The following is a 14,428-nucleotide window of genomic DNA, read 5'->3' on the forward strand; positions in this document are numbered from 1 at the left end:
ATATGTGTATATATATATATGTATTTGTATATATATATATATATATATATATATATATATATATATATATATATATATATATATATATATATATATATATATATATGTATATATGTATATATGTATATATGTATATATATATATATATATATATATATATGAAACATGGACTATTTGGACCTTTTTCTGGTAGTTTTAACCTAATTATTCTATGTTGCATCAGCCCTCTTGATATCATGTGACTAGCTGTTTTCTTTTATAAAGCACAGTTTGAAACAGTCCAAGGAATGTAAAAAGAAGGCAACTTGAAAAGAAATGTGAGTGTTGCTGTAAAGGATGCTTCAAATATTTCAACTAAACTGTACCATTAAGACAGTAGGTTTTGTCTTTATAGCCTCCAATCAAACGTACTCTGCTGAAATCTATGAACAAGCTTGAAGATTAATGTATTTTCTGTACCTCTAAGATGGCGGCAGGCCTTCCAAATTAGGAGTGTGACTGCGTTAGACAGGGTGGCATTTTTAACCAACTAAGTTTAACTGTATTTTGTATGCCATGGTACAAAGTACAGTAGAAGTTCTGACAGATAAATAAAGCCAATATGACCATGCAACACATTTAAAGTAGAGATGGTGCCATGATACAAAAGTGTTCTACAGAAAAGCAAAGCAGTAGAAATTTTTGGCGAAGGCCTTTTGATTCCTCAGAAACGATGTAACGGCACAGTATTTCATATGGAATAAAGATATCTACTCTTAGAGCTTGTGATTGAACCTACCTTTCTGAAATTGCCTACATCTTCTACGTTAAACTAGGATGACTACAAAATCATAGTTTACCCTAAGACAATAGAAAACGTTTGACTGTATGCAAGAGCACAAACAGAAAATACTGTCTAAATAATGCTGAAATTCTGATTCAGTTTAAAGTCCAAGGGACATCATTCTTTAGACTAATGAGCTAATGATTGAGTGATGGCTAATTGACCTTAAACATTTGTGTCTAATTTGAGAAAAAGAGCCATAAAGCAAATTATAACAGAGCAGTTGCCCAAAGGCAAGTCCATCAACAAACTAATTATCAAACCTAGAAACTACAGCTAATATCGAAAATATATTACAGGTCATTAAAAATACAAGTGTAAGACACTTAAGAGAAACGAAGAAAGGACTCTTTGTTTAAAGATCATAGCTGGACTTTGTCAGCAACCTTATTACTATACAGGTAGGGAAAGATCAATTATGGTTTGGTCAACCTTGTTTTTGTTATTTGTATTGCATTCTTTCATAAGCAAATAAGAAGATACATTTTAAATACCGGTACTCCCCAAATAGTATGGGCATAGTATGGTGCTCTGGGTGGAGCTCTGTGTGAGCTCCAACATTTGGATAACCTTGGACAGCACCAGAACATGTGTGTATCAGAACATGATTGAGAGGTGACCACCTGGGTCTGTTACAGGCATCACAAACATTGGGATACATTTTCGTTAGTTTGGCATTTGTTTAATGGTGTTTGAACAATACCTCGCATTGCACAAATAGAGGAGTTAACCATCTGTAAGATGTGGTCCCACTGATCTTCCGAGACAGTTATCCCCAATAACCCCTCACAGGCATCACAGGCATCTTTAGCATGGAATGGGACCATGTCCATGGAGCTAACAGATTGATGGACAACACAATTTTCTTTTGATCAGGGCTGAGAGAGAAGGAAGTGTGAAAGGATTGAGAGGATTTCAGGGGGTGAATAGGAAAGTGAGGGTACTGCCTTTGAATGAAATGTCTAGTCTGGAAGAAGTAAAACCACAGAGTTCTGCAAAATCTGGGAAGATCCCTTCACTTTAAAGTGTGTTGATGGAAACTATGCCTTTGTTATGACGTGCGAAAGGCTGCCTCAGAGCAGGATTGACAAAATACATGATTATTTAACACAGGTACAATAAAGAGGGCATATTATTGAGAAGGAATAATGTTTTAATTTAGAAGAGTTCAGAGAGCATGGTCACAGGTCTGAGGCCAGGATATTTTATAGTGGTGCGTTTCCACCGAGCGGTGCGGTACGGTTAGGTGCTGTACGGTTAGATGCGGTACGGTACACACATCCCAATGTTTGTACCGGTACGGTTCACGTTTCCACCGCCAAAAGTGTGCGGGGTCCAGTAAAAAGCGCACTGAGCCGCACCTAACCGTACCTATTTTTCGGTACTCCTCCGTTGGGGTACCAAGCTGTCTGAAAAGATGCCGATAAGTTGGAGCTACACACGCCGTCCATTGATTTGTCGACAGAAGACAGGGGGATATACAATAATATACAAATATAGTACCCGCAGGTTATTTCTGGACAACAACGAGAGCTTAGTTTATTTAAGAAAATGTTGCGCAAAAGTTTGCCGTCCTTCTTGGACATTTTGCTCTTTGTTTAATGTGTTGCGTTCTTCTTTTTCATTGGATTTTTTAGCAGGCTACTCTGTGTCGGGCTGCAATGATTTCACGATGCTTACGTAGCTGCGCTGGGCAACAGTGACCACGATCTCATTCACCTGATCCCCCGCAACAGGCAGAGATTGAAACTCTCTAAACCTGTAGTGAGTCGGTTCAGAGTGTGGTCCAGCAAAGCCTGGGAGAAGGGCCCGAGGCGGGAAAACACTTTGACTAATACACAGATACTCTGTCATCGTTCATCGGCTTCTACGAGGAGGTGTGTGTCCCCCTCCACTCCAGGAAGTCTTACAACAATGACAAGCCCTGGTTCTCCCCCCAACGAAGCGGCTGAGGTGGGAGAAGGAGGCAGCAAGGCGCGGCGGGGACGGTGGCCTGTTCAGGCAGGCCAAGTACAGGTTCACCAAAGCGGTGAAGGAGGCGAAACATCGCTGACTGCAGCAGCAGCTATCGGAAGAGAATCCCTCCTCCGTGTGGAAAGGCCTCAAAAAGATCACCAATTACAGACTTAAGTACCCACAGATGCCCGACAGCCTCCCCTCGCCAATGAGCTCAATGAGATCTACTGCATGTTTGAGAAGGAGTTCCCTCCTGTCCCTTCCCTCCACCCCCCAGGTCACAACGCACCCCCTGCTATTCTCCATGATGCATCTGAAGGAGCTTCCCAACATTACAGGCCCAGTAACAGACAATACAATTCAGCAAGGCCAGTCAGCCCCATGTGTTCGATACAAGGGCGTTTGTTACACCAAAATAACATACTTGATGTTGAGTCAAATTTAGCAAAGAGGGCATTCTTAATAAGCATTGGGATGTGCTGAAATATACAAAGGGATTTGGGACGGATTATCATCTTCACAAGATGGATACAGGTAGGTCATCAGCATTAAAGTACATCTTATGGATTGTCCAAACCCTTGAAATTACCTAGAATTTCTCCTTCCCACAAGGCCATATGGCAAGTGTCTCAATGGCTTTCACAAAAGGAGGTGTGACGGCTAATTGTGGCCGGGTAACCATCACTTCCCCTTCAGTGGTAACAGAAGCAACAGGATCCTCTAGAATCCTGGATTCTGCATTATCCAAGAGATGAAGCCAGAACTAAAACCACATTCTCCAAAACAAAACAGGTTTCGCCATACGTCTCAGTCAAAGGCTTTGTCGGTATGTAGTGTCTGAACAACCTTGGGATGGCTGGAGAATTAGAAGTATTAAGAAGTCTTTGGGGATTGGGAAATTAGGGCCTCATAAGCATAAATCTGGTCTGGTCAGGGCTGTGAAGATGGACAGAACTGAGTGGCACTGGGATAGAACCTGCGAAAGGGTTTTGAAGCCTACATTTTGAGTGTGAGATGAGATGAATGTGAGATGAGCCTTTAACTGCAACATGAAAGAGGATCCTTATCTCGTTTTAATAAAAGCGAAACGTGGGCTTCTGATCCAGAAGGGTTCCTTTCCTTCAACATATCTAAGAATTGCAGAGAAAGAAGCAGAGAATAGTTTGTAAAATTAAACTATACAGCCATTGGGGCCAGGTGATTTACCGCATTTATGTCATTTGATAGCTTCTTGTTTCTCTCGATATCCCAACCAAAAAATCTGGGGAGACCTCAGACCTTTAAAACATGTTCATATCCATGCGTGATCTTATCCTGGGGAGAATGTATACCTGGTACAGCCTGGCAGAGCTTAGTGAGCAAGGAGTCTACCTGCCTTATTCTTTCTAAAAAGAGTTTCAGCTCTTCTCAACATAAATTGTTGATAGGAGATCTAACTTCATGGTCATGGTCATACGTAAATTCTGGGTTGGGGCTGGAGGCATATCAACTATCCTGTTCTTCTGTGATACTGATTATTCTTTGTTTTTTATTTGCTTATCAATCAGACATGTTTTCCATCTCAGTAAAATATAAAATAGGATATAGATTATGGACCTGAGCAATCAATGCTGCTAACTTTTTCATATTTAGTTACTTAGCAGACACTTTTATCCAAAGAGACATGAAGTGAATCCAGATTCATGTCATTAATGAGCAGGTAGGGGTTCAAATACTTTATGAGGGATGCCTACAGGTAGACTGCAGATATTGAGGTAATTTTTGTCATATAATTTGAACCATCAGACATCTTCAGTAACTCTCCACAAAGATCACGGTTTACCTCCAGGTCAACGCTTGAAACACTGAAAACCAAACAGACAATGCTGTCCATCAGAGATGGACAGCAGAGACACGTTAAACAGTATCAGAGCTGATGGCCTCAGAGCTGAAGGCCTCAGGGCTGAAGGCCTCAGAGCTGAAGGTCTCAGAACTGAAGGTCTCAGAGCTGAAGGTCTCAGGGCTGAAGGCCTCAGAGCTGAAGGCCTCAGAGCTGAAGGTCTCAGAGCTGATGGCCTCAGAGCTGAAGGCCTCAGGGCTGAAGGCCTCAGAGCTGAAGGCCTCAGGGCTGAAGGCCTCAGAGCTGAAGGCCTCAGAGCTGAAGGTCTCAGGGCTGAAGGCCTCAGAGCTGAAGGTCTCAGGGCTGAAGGCCTCAGAGCTGAAGGTCTTCTGCAGCGTCTATGCTGGACTCATATGTCTCCTTGAGACTGCTGCTCTTGACGGAGGGTTCATCAGGAACATGGGCCAGGGGGTCAGGCCGGATCAGGTACCTGAGGATGGAGAGGGAAGGTGGGACCAGGGTTAACACTTGAACAGGACTCAATCCCTCTGTTTCATCCCTCTGTTTATGAGGTTGAGCTTCCATTTCTCTATGGACATTGTACATTGTACAAGCCAGCCTGGAGGATGACCCCTACAATTTAGGCCAATCTTGACAAGATTCAAAGGGCGAACAGGGAGCTTGATGCAACATTGGCTGACTGCAAACACAAATCTGATGCCAAACTCGAGGGAGCTAGGCCGGTAAAAGCAACGGGTCAGACTATGTGACGATTGATGATCATTACAGCAATTGAGTGTTGATTCTAAAGCAAGCAGATTAAGGACAACTAATTTATATATTCCTGGTAATACTGGGGTGTTTTAGAGGTGACTGGTGCTCGTACACAATGTCATTGATCTCCAGCCGGGTGTCGGGGGCGGGGTTTATCAGAACATAGGACAGAGTGTTCTGCTGGTCACGCAGCTCGCCTGAAACAAACACGGTGACAGCACGTCAGGATAACACAGGCACAGCGATACAGGATTCTGCCTTATCACCATAATGATTAAAACACTAGTACCTTGTAAGTGGCCCAAGTTGACTCTGTTCATGACATCACTGCCTGTCAAATGAGCCACGTCATCTATAGAAAGACAGGGTTACAGATCAGCAGTCAGAACCGGGAAGGAAGGCTCCCTCGCTTGTATGGGAGGTAACAGTGCTAACCTGTCCCCTTGGTTACGGTTCATAGTCATTGGAAGGGGTCTCACCATACTCCGAGGTGGGCAGGCCCAGGTGCTTCATGCGGTTGCGGACCAGCTGGGAAAGCTCCTCGCGTTCAGAGCGGCGGTAGAAGGTGAACCGCTGTTGGGCCATGCGGTGGCCGCAGTCTGGGGCCAGCCGGGCCCCCGGGGGCCCCGAGGGCCAGCGCGGGCTCCTCTTGCTCAGCCGACGGGCCCACTGCATGCTCTTCTTCCTCCGCAGGGGTTCCGGGCGGTCGGCACCACGGCACTCCTCCCCACCCTTCTCCATGGGCTCCTCCCCCTGGGGGTTCAGCTTCGCTGACGTATGGGACTGGGGGGTGGGGAGAGAGGGTAGGGGTCCATGGGGGTCAGGGGTCCACAGCATGGGAGTGGGCTTACAGAGTCAAACAAGCTAAGTCAAGATCATTTGTTTAGCACCTTATCACCAGTGTTGCCAGATTGGGCCAGATTTCCCGCCCCATCTGGCAACACTGCTTATCAAAGTTAAGAGTCTCAAAAGGCTTCAAAGACCAGGGGCCTCCACGGATTCTGTTTTTTGCTAAGGAAATTTCCTTTCCTAACGAGATGACCCGGAAAGGTTCCTCGATGCAACCATTTAAACCAACCTTAGCATAGGTTACTCCTGACCAACCTTTATGAACGGAAGGGTGACATGTATCCCATATTCCTTTAAGACGGCAATTTTTAAAGTGCACAGACTCATGAGAGACGCGGTAAAGCAGAAGAAGAGAATTCACTTACAAAGTAGCAGTCAAGCAAAGTGCTGTAGAAAATAGCCTAAAAAAATCTAAAAACCCTAAAGAACTCATTAAATACCAACATCATGAAATATTTCCGTAGCCCCTAATTTACGAAAATAAGAAAATAATTAAGAAAATAAAATGCCAACTTCACATTTAAGAAGGACTACTGAGGGCAGTTGATGTCAACATCAACGTAAGATTAGCCTCTTTTTCACATGTGAATTGGGATTCAAGTGGCCTCAAATATTCCCGTTGGCCAAGTCCGACCTAAGTGTTTCTCACTGTTGGCCACGGCCTTATTGAAATCAATACGACAAGAATGCATGGATCAAAAGAGCGCTTGTTGTAGTCCATCTTCGGAAATTGTAGTTTCACTCTTAGAGACGCTAGAGGTCGGCAATACCCGCCGTCGCGCAATGACGTCGGTTAGGAAGAGAGGAGTCAAATTTATTTTAAACAATGTATTTTCCTATGTTCGAAAGGAGGCACCTTTTCATCTCTCCTTGACCCGATGACGTTTTCCATAAAGGTTAAGGGAAGGAGGAATAAAGGCTAGGGGATTTGACAATCCGTAGAGGCCCCAGCATCTCTACATGATAAATGGATGGACGGTTGGATAGTGTGGAGCATGTATGGGTGATCTGTTCACCTGACCCCACTCAGACTGAGTCTCTGGGCTGCACACCTGAGGTGCATTAACCAATCAATGCACACAGGTTAAAGCAGCCATCACCACACACTCTCTGACTGAGATCTCTGACTTTGCAGCATAGAACATCGACTCTGCATGTAATACTGCTTCCAACTGTACAATACACCAGTTCACTCAACATCAACCTGTGTCCTGGTGGGTGGAGCCGAGTACAGGGAAACCTAACGCAGATAGACCGGCCGAGAGATAGGTGAATAGATAAAAAGATAGACCGATAATGCATATACATGGTAATTTGCATTTACATTGCATACGTTCATTGAATTAATTGTATATTTTCATGCAATTACTTGTATTTGTTCATGTATTTTATTGTATATGGTCGTGAAATCTGTCTGTATATGTCATGTGTTTATGCTTGCATGCTAAGCATGCATCCATTGCAAAAAGAGGTGCTCAACCTCAATGAGACTTCCTGAAGAAATAATAGGTCAATAAATAGGTTAAATAGAATAAAAAAATAGATGGCAAGATAGATAGACCGTTAGACAAGCCGACAGACAGTATATATGTCTGTCTGGTAACTCAACCTCCGGGGGAGAGAACATGTGGTATTCCGTCCTGTAAATCCCAATCGGGATCTCAGCGCTGGAGGAGCAGAGCTTCTGGAAAAGTCTCCCATACGTCCTGATCCACAGATCCTCCTCAGAGATCTTCATCTGGACACACAGAGGAGCACACCGATGATCATTGGGAATACGCACCAATGGCACGTCCACCATATCATATTAGTATTATTACTGTTGCTGTGGTTTTAATTACTCACAGCACAAAGATACCCTGATCCCGGAGTGGTGTCCAGACCGAGAAGCAGCCTGGCAATGAGGATCATGTAGTCCTTCACAAAAGACTAATAGAGAGATGCAGCACATGGGATTACTCCATTAAATGGTGAAATCACATCACAAATAGCATGCTGTCCCCTTGCTAAACACGAGGGGGCACTGTTGAAACATTTGTCCTCCGTCCTCTTCACAAGATACAACGCTTTTTTCCCACACAATATATATATATATATATTTTTTTTTTTTGTTGCTAATCCCTACACTGTGCCCCCCTTAGAGGAACCTAGTTTGGGAATTATCTTTTTTCCCCTCTTGTTTTCCTTTTCTTATCTAATAATGAGGGAGCACATGCGCCCCGACAGTCTCTCCGTCCTGTCTCCCCACACTGTCTTTTATGTTTCTTGGACGGGATGTAACTGGTAATTTCGCTGCTCTGTACTTGTGACATGTGCAATGACAAGTCTCTATTCTATTCTATCACAGAAATTTATTCCATTCCGATTCCTGCATTTCAACCCAAGTCCCGGCTGTGGCGGTGTTGAGGGCTCCAGCAGAAACCCACCTTGTACAGCAGAGCGTCCACCAGCAGAAACCCACCTGGTACAGCAGAGCGTCCACCAGCAGAAACCCACCTGGTACAGCAGAGCGTCCACCAGCAGAAACCCACCTGGTACAGCAGAGCGTCCACCAGCAGAAACCCACCTGGTACAGCAGATCGTCCACAGCAGAAACCCACCTGGTACAGCAGATCGTCCACAGCAGAAACCCACCTGGTACAGCAGATCGTCCACAGCAGAAACCCACCTGGTACAGCAGATCGTCCACAGCAGAAACCCACCTGGTACAGCAGATCGTCCACAGCAGAAACCCACCTGGTACAGCAGAGTGTCCACAGCAGAAACCCACCTGGTACAGCAGATCGTCCACAGCAGAAACCCACCTGGTACAGCAAGGTGTCCAACATGCTGATGCTGAACACCCGGCCCGCTGCGAAGGGCAGGCGGAACATGAAGGCCAGGTTGGAGCCTCGGTCGCGCTCCTTCTGTTGGGAAGCAGACACTCTTTTGATTCAGTAAGAACAGGCATCTTGGACATTGACGGAGTGGATTACATGTGGAGAGGGGGGAAAGGAACTCTTAGAACATTATGATTGCTTTTATGTCATCAGTTTTAGACTTCTACTTCAGGACTTCTCTCACCTTCTCCAGCTTGGAGAGGGCCAGGGAGTAGCAGTCCTTGGCTCTGAACTGCATGAACCTCATGTTGGAGGGGTGTGTGAGTTCTGTGATGATGCTCAGACTGGGGAACAACCTGCAATTGGAGGGCCTTCGTTAGGCTAGGTTTCAGATGCATTGTGCGCAATAGCCTGAAAACTCAAAAGAAAAGACCATGATCTTCCCCCATCTGTTTAACTTAGTCCCAGAGATGTAGTCAACTTTCCAAAGCAGAGTGGGGGTGGGGGTGCTGTACGCTAGCCTGACATATATCGTTATCTACGGGCACAGACCGAAAGGCTCCTGCACGGGATGGCATTGACCTTCAAGTAGTCACAGAAACGACATGTGTCTACTTCCTGTCCAAATCCTGTCTGAGTTCCAGCAAACATCTTTCTTATCAGAAACAGCTTTAACTGCAATAGTCTTCTTTAAGAGAAACTATTCCATGCAGTTCTATGAATAATGTCGCAGTAGCAGATTCAACAGACCGTTCCACATCAGCGAGAGCCGTCTTGTCGACCAAAATGTCTCCAGTTTCTGAATCTAGGTCTTTATCTTATGTAAACATCGACTGTATGTATTTAGCAGGACACAGGGTTACCTGAACATGGTCTGCACGTTGACGATGGTCTTGGCGTCGGCCATGTAGTCCTCCTCAGCGCTCATGGTGCTCTCCTTGTCCACCACCACCAGGTTATCAGCGTACAGGATCCCACACTGCAGCAGGCTGTCCAGACTGACGGGAGACATGCACGCGCATCAGCACATGCACATACATGCACATGGGCCCACGCACACACATCACATGAGCACTCGCACATATGGGTACACACACGCACACACACACACACACACACACACACACACACACACACACACACACACACACACACACACACACACACACTCTGTGTTCAGTCTTTGGTCTTAGGGCAGGGTTAGTTCAGTCCATGGTCTAAGGATAGGGTTAGTTCAGTCTATGGTCTTAGGTCAGGGTTAGTTCAATCTATGGTCTTAGGCCAGGGTTAGTTCAGTCTATTGTCTTAGGTCAGGGTTAGTTCAGTCTATGGTCTTAGGTCAGGGTTAAGGTTACGGTGCAAGGGTCCTTACTTGTCTATGGTCCCAGCCATATAATACACCATAGGGAAACTGCAGATGGCCTCCAGGAAATGTTTTTCTGGACTAGAGGAAGTACAACACATGCAACAAGAGACAAAACAAACAAACAAATAGCATGTATTTCTGGTATGATGGAGAGCACAAGCTCCACTGGGGAACGAGGGGGACAGAGAATCGGCCAGCAGGGAAGAGCAGCCAGAGATCTGGTCTGAAGGTCATGGTTTGTCCCTGGTAAATGTCTCTCTGTGCTTAAGGCTGTGGTCAGGACAGACCCATGCTGAAGTACATTTACATTAAGGGCATTTAGCAGACGCTTTTGTCAACGGTTAATATACACACATTGACACAGCGACACGGAATCAACCGCGGAGTCGACAGCCAGCTCGTCAGAAGCAGTTTGGGTGAGGCGTCTCCCTCAGGGACACCTCGACACTCGGTTACAAGTCAACGCACTCTACCTCCTGAGCTATGCCCACACAAATCTTAAAGAGACCTGAGAGTATGCACATGGTGGCAGATAAAAAAGATACATCACTATCATCATCGGCATCATCATCATCACAAAAACAATAAAAGTGTAATTGTTGTCCCACTCAAATGTAAATGTGTTCATTCCATCATTCTTTTGACTTGTTTGCGGCAAGTGAAAAGTGTGCAATTCAGGTTCAAGGCAAATCGGGTTGCTATGGTTACTGGCCGGCGTGGCTGAGGTGGAGCGCAGCACTTTCCTTTTTCTTTTCTGCGCTGAACCACTTAAACGCTGCATCGCTGCTCAGCGAGCAATGATACACAGACGCACAAAAGACCCAACGCCTACACAACCTTGTCCTAAAAGCTACACCTACGTCAGCATATTGAGCCTGTGTGTCCCTGGATGGATTAGTGACATAGAGCGAGGAGGACGAGGAACAGGGGCTTCACAGAGAGAGAGAGAGAGAGAGAGAGAGAGAGAGAGAGAGAGAGAGAGAGAGAGAGAGAGAGAGAGAGAGAGAGAGAGAGAGAGAGAGAGAGAGAGAGAGAGATGATCCCTGTGTCTGTCAGTACAGTGAGTGTCTGTGATGAGGTGTCTCACGGATTGTCCAGCAGCAGTACGATGGGGTGGAGCTCCCTGCGGGGCCGGTAGTACGCCCTGAGGGGCACTATGAAGTTATACAGGCCGTTGCCCGCCGTCTCGGCCGAAACTATAATGACCTTGTTTTCAAAACCATACGCCTTTGCATCTTCAAAGGCGTTGTGCCCGCAACCCTAGAGGATGAGGAAACACAAGAGAGGTGATGTTGGTGGGAGATCACTGGAGGGTAATCAAAGTAGAGGTGACTGATAAGGTGGAGGTCAACCTGGTCCAGCTGCAGGCAGCAGAAGGAGGCCTTGTCAGCCAGCAGATGGCACAGAGTCGGGGAGCTGCCGATGTAGGGAGAATTAGGGGGGTAACCTTTCACATACCTGCCAAAAAACACACACATTCATTCAAATGAACACATCGCAAACATAAGAAGCCCGCCACTATGATCATGGTAAGAATCCATTTTCATTATTCAATACAAGAAAGATCTTTATGATTGGGACACTTCTCTTTGTTTACATTTATGCACTTTAATATACTGTATAAAGTACTGTTACTTAGCCACTTTATCATTTACTTTTCATAGTTTCATAGTTTATAATTTATATTGTTTATACCATCTGTTTTGTTTACCCTGTTTGTCTTTACTTTAACTTTCTATCTATCTATCTATCTATCTATCTATCTATCTATCTATCTATCTATCTATCTATCTATCTATCTATCTATCTATCTATCTATCTATCTATCTATCTATCTATCTATCTATCTATCTATCTATCTATCTATCCATCCATCCATCCATCCATCCATCCATCCATCCATCCCCCTCTCTCTCTCTCTCTCTCTCTCTCTCTCTCTCTCTCTCTCTCTCTCTCTCTCTCTCTCTCTCTCCATCCATCCATCCATCCATCCATCCATCCATCCATCCATCCATCCATCTATCTATCTATCTATCTATCTATCTATCTATCTATCTATCTATCTATCTATCTATCTATCTATCTATCTATCTATCTATCTATCTATCTATCTATCTATCTATCTATCTATCTATCTATCTATCTATCTATCTATCTATCTATCGATCTATCTATCTATCTATCTAAATATTTTGTACTATTGTTACTAGATAGTGGGAAGTATACTAATGAATGATGGAAAGTCCCCCACCCACCCACCCACACACACACCCACACACACACACACACACACACACACACACACACACACACACACACACACACACACACACACACACACACACACACACACACACACACACACACACACACACACACACACATACACGCACGCACGCACACACACACACACACGCACACACGACTCTCACTCAGTCAAACGGGGGCCTTTCTCCTCAGAGTAGCTGGAGTCGTCTTCTGACTGGTCGGACAGGAGGTCACATGGTAGGATGGCGGCGGAGTCTGCGATCTCCAGGACGGTTGCGATGCTGGGCCGCCGGCCCCCGGCTCCGTTCACCGTGAGGGGGGCCGGGCTACTGGTGGACGGGTCGGGGGGGCTGGTGGTCTGCAGGTCGATTGCAACAGTACCTAGAGAACATAAGGCCAGAAGTGACATGCTATAACATAAGAGTACAATGATCCTGGTCTCTGTATTCTGATGTCACATGGGGGTGACTAAGGTTGTTTATTAACGTTTTTTTTTTCTGTAAGATTGTTTTCAAACAAGTCGTACTTCAGTAGTAGACAGTTCAGTCCGACAGTAGGCCCTTTTCACAGAGGACATTGTATAAAACACAATAATGATGTGTCCCCTACTTTGATGTACCAGGGCACAGTCCATGGTCAATCTCTGAAATCTTTGCTAGTTTACTCCCTGTGCCCTGAAACATTAAAGAGCAGACCCCACATGTGGGCTAGGAGCGCTACTGTGTTAGACCGATGAATGTACCCCTTAGAAAGGATCTATAGAGCATTCAACAACAAATACTAAACAATGCACATGAGCCAAAGGGTTCCAACACAACTGGACTGACTCTGAATCAGACCAGACATGGACCCACACCCCTCGGCCCGCGGTCTCACCCATGCTGGCCAGGATGCTGTGCACGGGCAGCTGTGAGGGTCCGTCGTAGAGTCCCCTGGCCGTTCGGCCCTTCCTCTCCTCCTGGGTGAGGCTGAAGGCGGAGTTCTCCTCCTTGGTGATGTTGATGTAGTAGCAGGTGTTGTTGGCGGCCATGATGTGGCGCGGCCCCGGGTTCAGCAGGATGCTTTTGTTCTCCTCCCTCTTTATGCCGATTAGACACACTCCGTACCTAAAGAGCACACACACAAATACATGCACGTGCACACACACACACATGCACGCAAACACACACACACACACACACACACACACACGCACACACACACGCACACACACACACACACACGCACACACACACACACACACACACAAACACACACACAATCACACACTTAAGAGTACATACTGGACAACGGTAGCAAAGAAAACAAGGACACTAGCTGGGTATTTCATTTGACCGGGACCCTACGTGAGAATGCAGACACATTGGAATAGATGTTGGATCATATGTCATACAAAAATATTGTAAGATTTCTGAAGAGCTCTGGTTATATAGCATGCATCGTATGGCAGTGATGGTCCTTCATTTGAGATCCACAAACAATCTGAATCTATCGCTCAATGACAGTTAATAACCACCATCAAACAAACACCATCCAAACAAATGAGTGACACTTATCCAGCTGTGCCTCTGGACTACAGATCTTCACTCGATCATGTAGTCATCACTATATGCAGATTAGATCATGCTGCAGTTCTGTTTGGTGGTGGATTTTGAGCAGCTGCTCACTTCTTATGGGCGTGGAACGAGGCGTAGGTGAAGCTCTTCCCCTCGTACTCTCTGAAGAACTTGCTGTCGCACAGTCGTATGTGGTAG

At 45.4% G+C, this 14,428-nt stretch overlaps 1 protein-coding gene across 1 annotated transcript in view; it reads right to left on the reverse strand.

Annotated features, from left to right (window-relative positions):
• Nucleotides 1-1,346: 1,346 nt before the first annotated feature.
• The window catches only part of kcnt1a (potassium sodium-activated channel subfamily T member 1a), a 25,903-nt gene continuing 12,821 nt past the window's right edge, over nucleotides 1,347-14,428 (reverse strand). Inside the window, exons 17-32 of the mRNA XM_060037922.1 lie at nucleotides 14,342-14,428; nucleotides 13,551-13,780; nucleotides 12,839-13,055; nucleotides 11,759-11,864; nucleotides 11,494-11,666; nucleotides 10,413-10,484; nucleotides 9,904-10,038; nucleotides 9,285-9,396; nucleotides 9,026-9,127; nucleotides 8,067-8,150; nucleotides 7,831-7,959; nucleotides 5,852-6,155; nucleotides 5,662-5,724; nucleotides 5,485-5,569; nucleotides 2,119-5,088; nucleotides 1,347-2,072 (exon numbers count right to left, since the gene is read on the reverse strand). The exon at nucleotides 14,342-14,428 is cut by the window's right edge and continues 63 nt beyond it. Of these exons, the coding sequence (XP_059893905.1) occupies nucleotides 4,971-5,088; nucleotides 5,485-5,569; nucleotides 5,662-5,724; nucleotides 5,852-6,155; nucleotides 7,831-7,959; nucleotides 8,067-8,150; nucleotides 9,026-9,127; nucleotides 9,285-9,396; nucleotides 9,904-10,038; nucleotides 10,413-10,484; nucleotides 11,494-11,666; nucleotides 11,759-11,864; nucleotides 12,839-13,055; nucleotides 13,551-13,780; nucleotides 14,342-14,428 (2,017 nt within the window). The 3' untranslated portion in view covers nucleotides 1,347-2,072; nucleotides 2,119-4,970. The remainder of the gene's footprint in view (nucleotides 2,073-2,118; nucleotides 5,089-5,484; nucleotides 5,570-5,661; nucleotides 5,725-5,851; nucleotides 6,156-7,830; nucleotides 7,960-8,066; nucleotides 8,151-9,025; nucleotides 9,128-9,284; nucleotides 9,397-9,903; nucleotides 10,039-10,412; nucleotides 10,485-11,493; nucleotides 11,667-11,758; nucleotides 11,865-12,838; nucleotides 13,056-13,550; nucleotides 13,781-14,341) is intronic.

Source organism: Gadus macrocephalus, chromosome 19 (genome assembly GCF_031168955.1).
Source record: "Gadus macrocephalus chromosome 19, ASM3116895v1".
Lineage (NCBI taxonomy): Eukaryota > Metazoa > Chordata > Actinopteri > Gadiformes > Gadidae > Gadus > Gadus macrocephalus.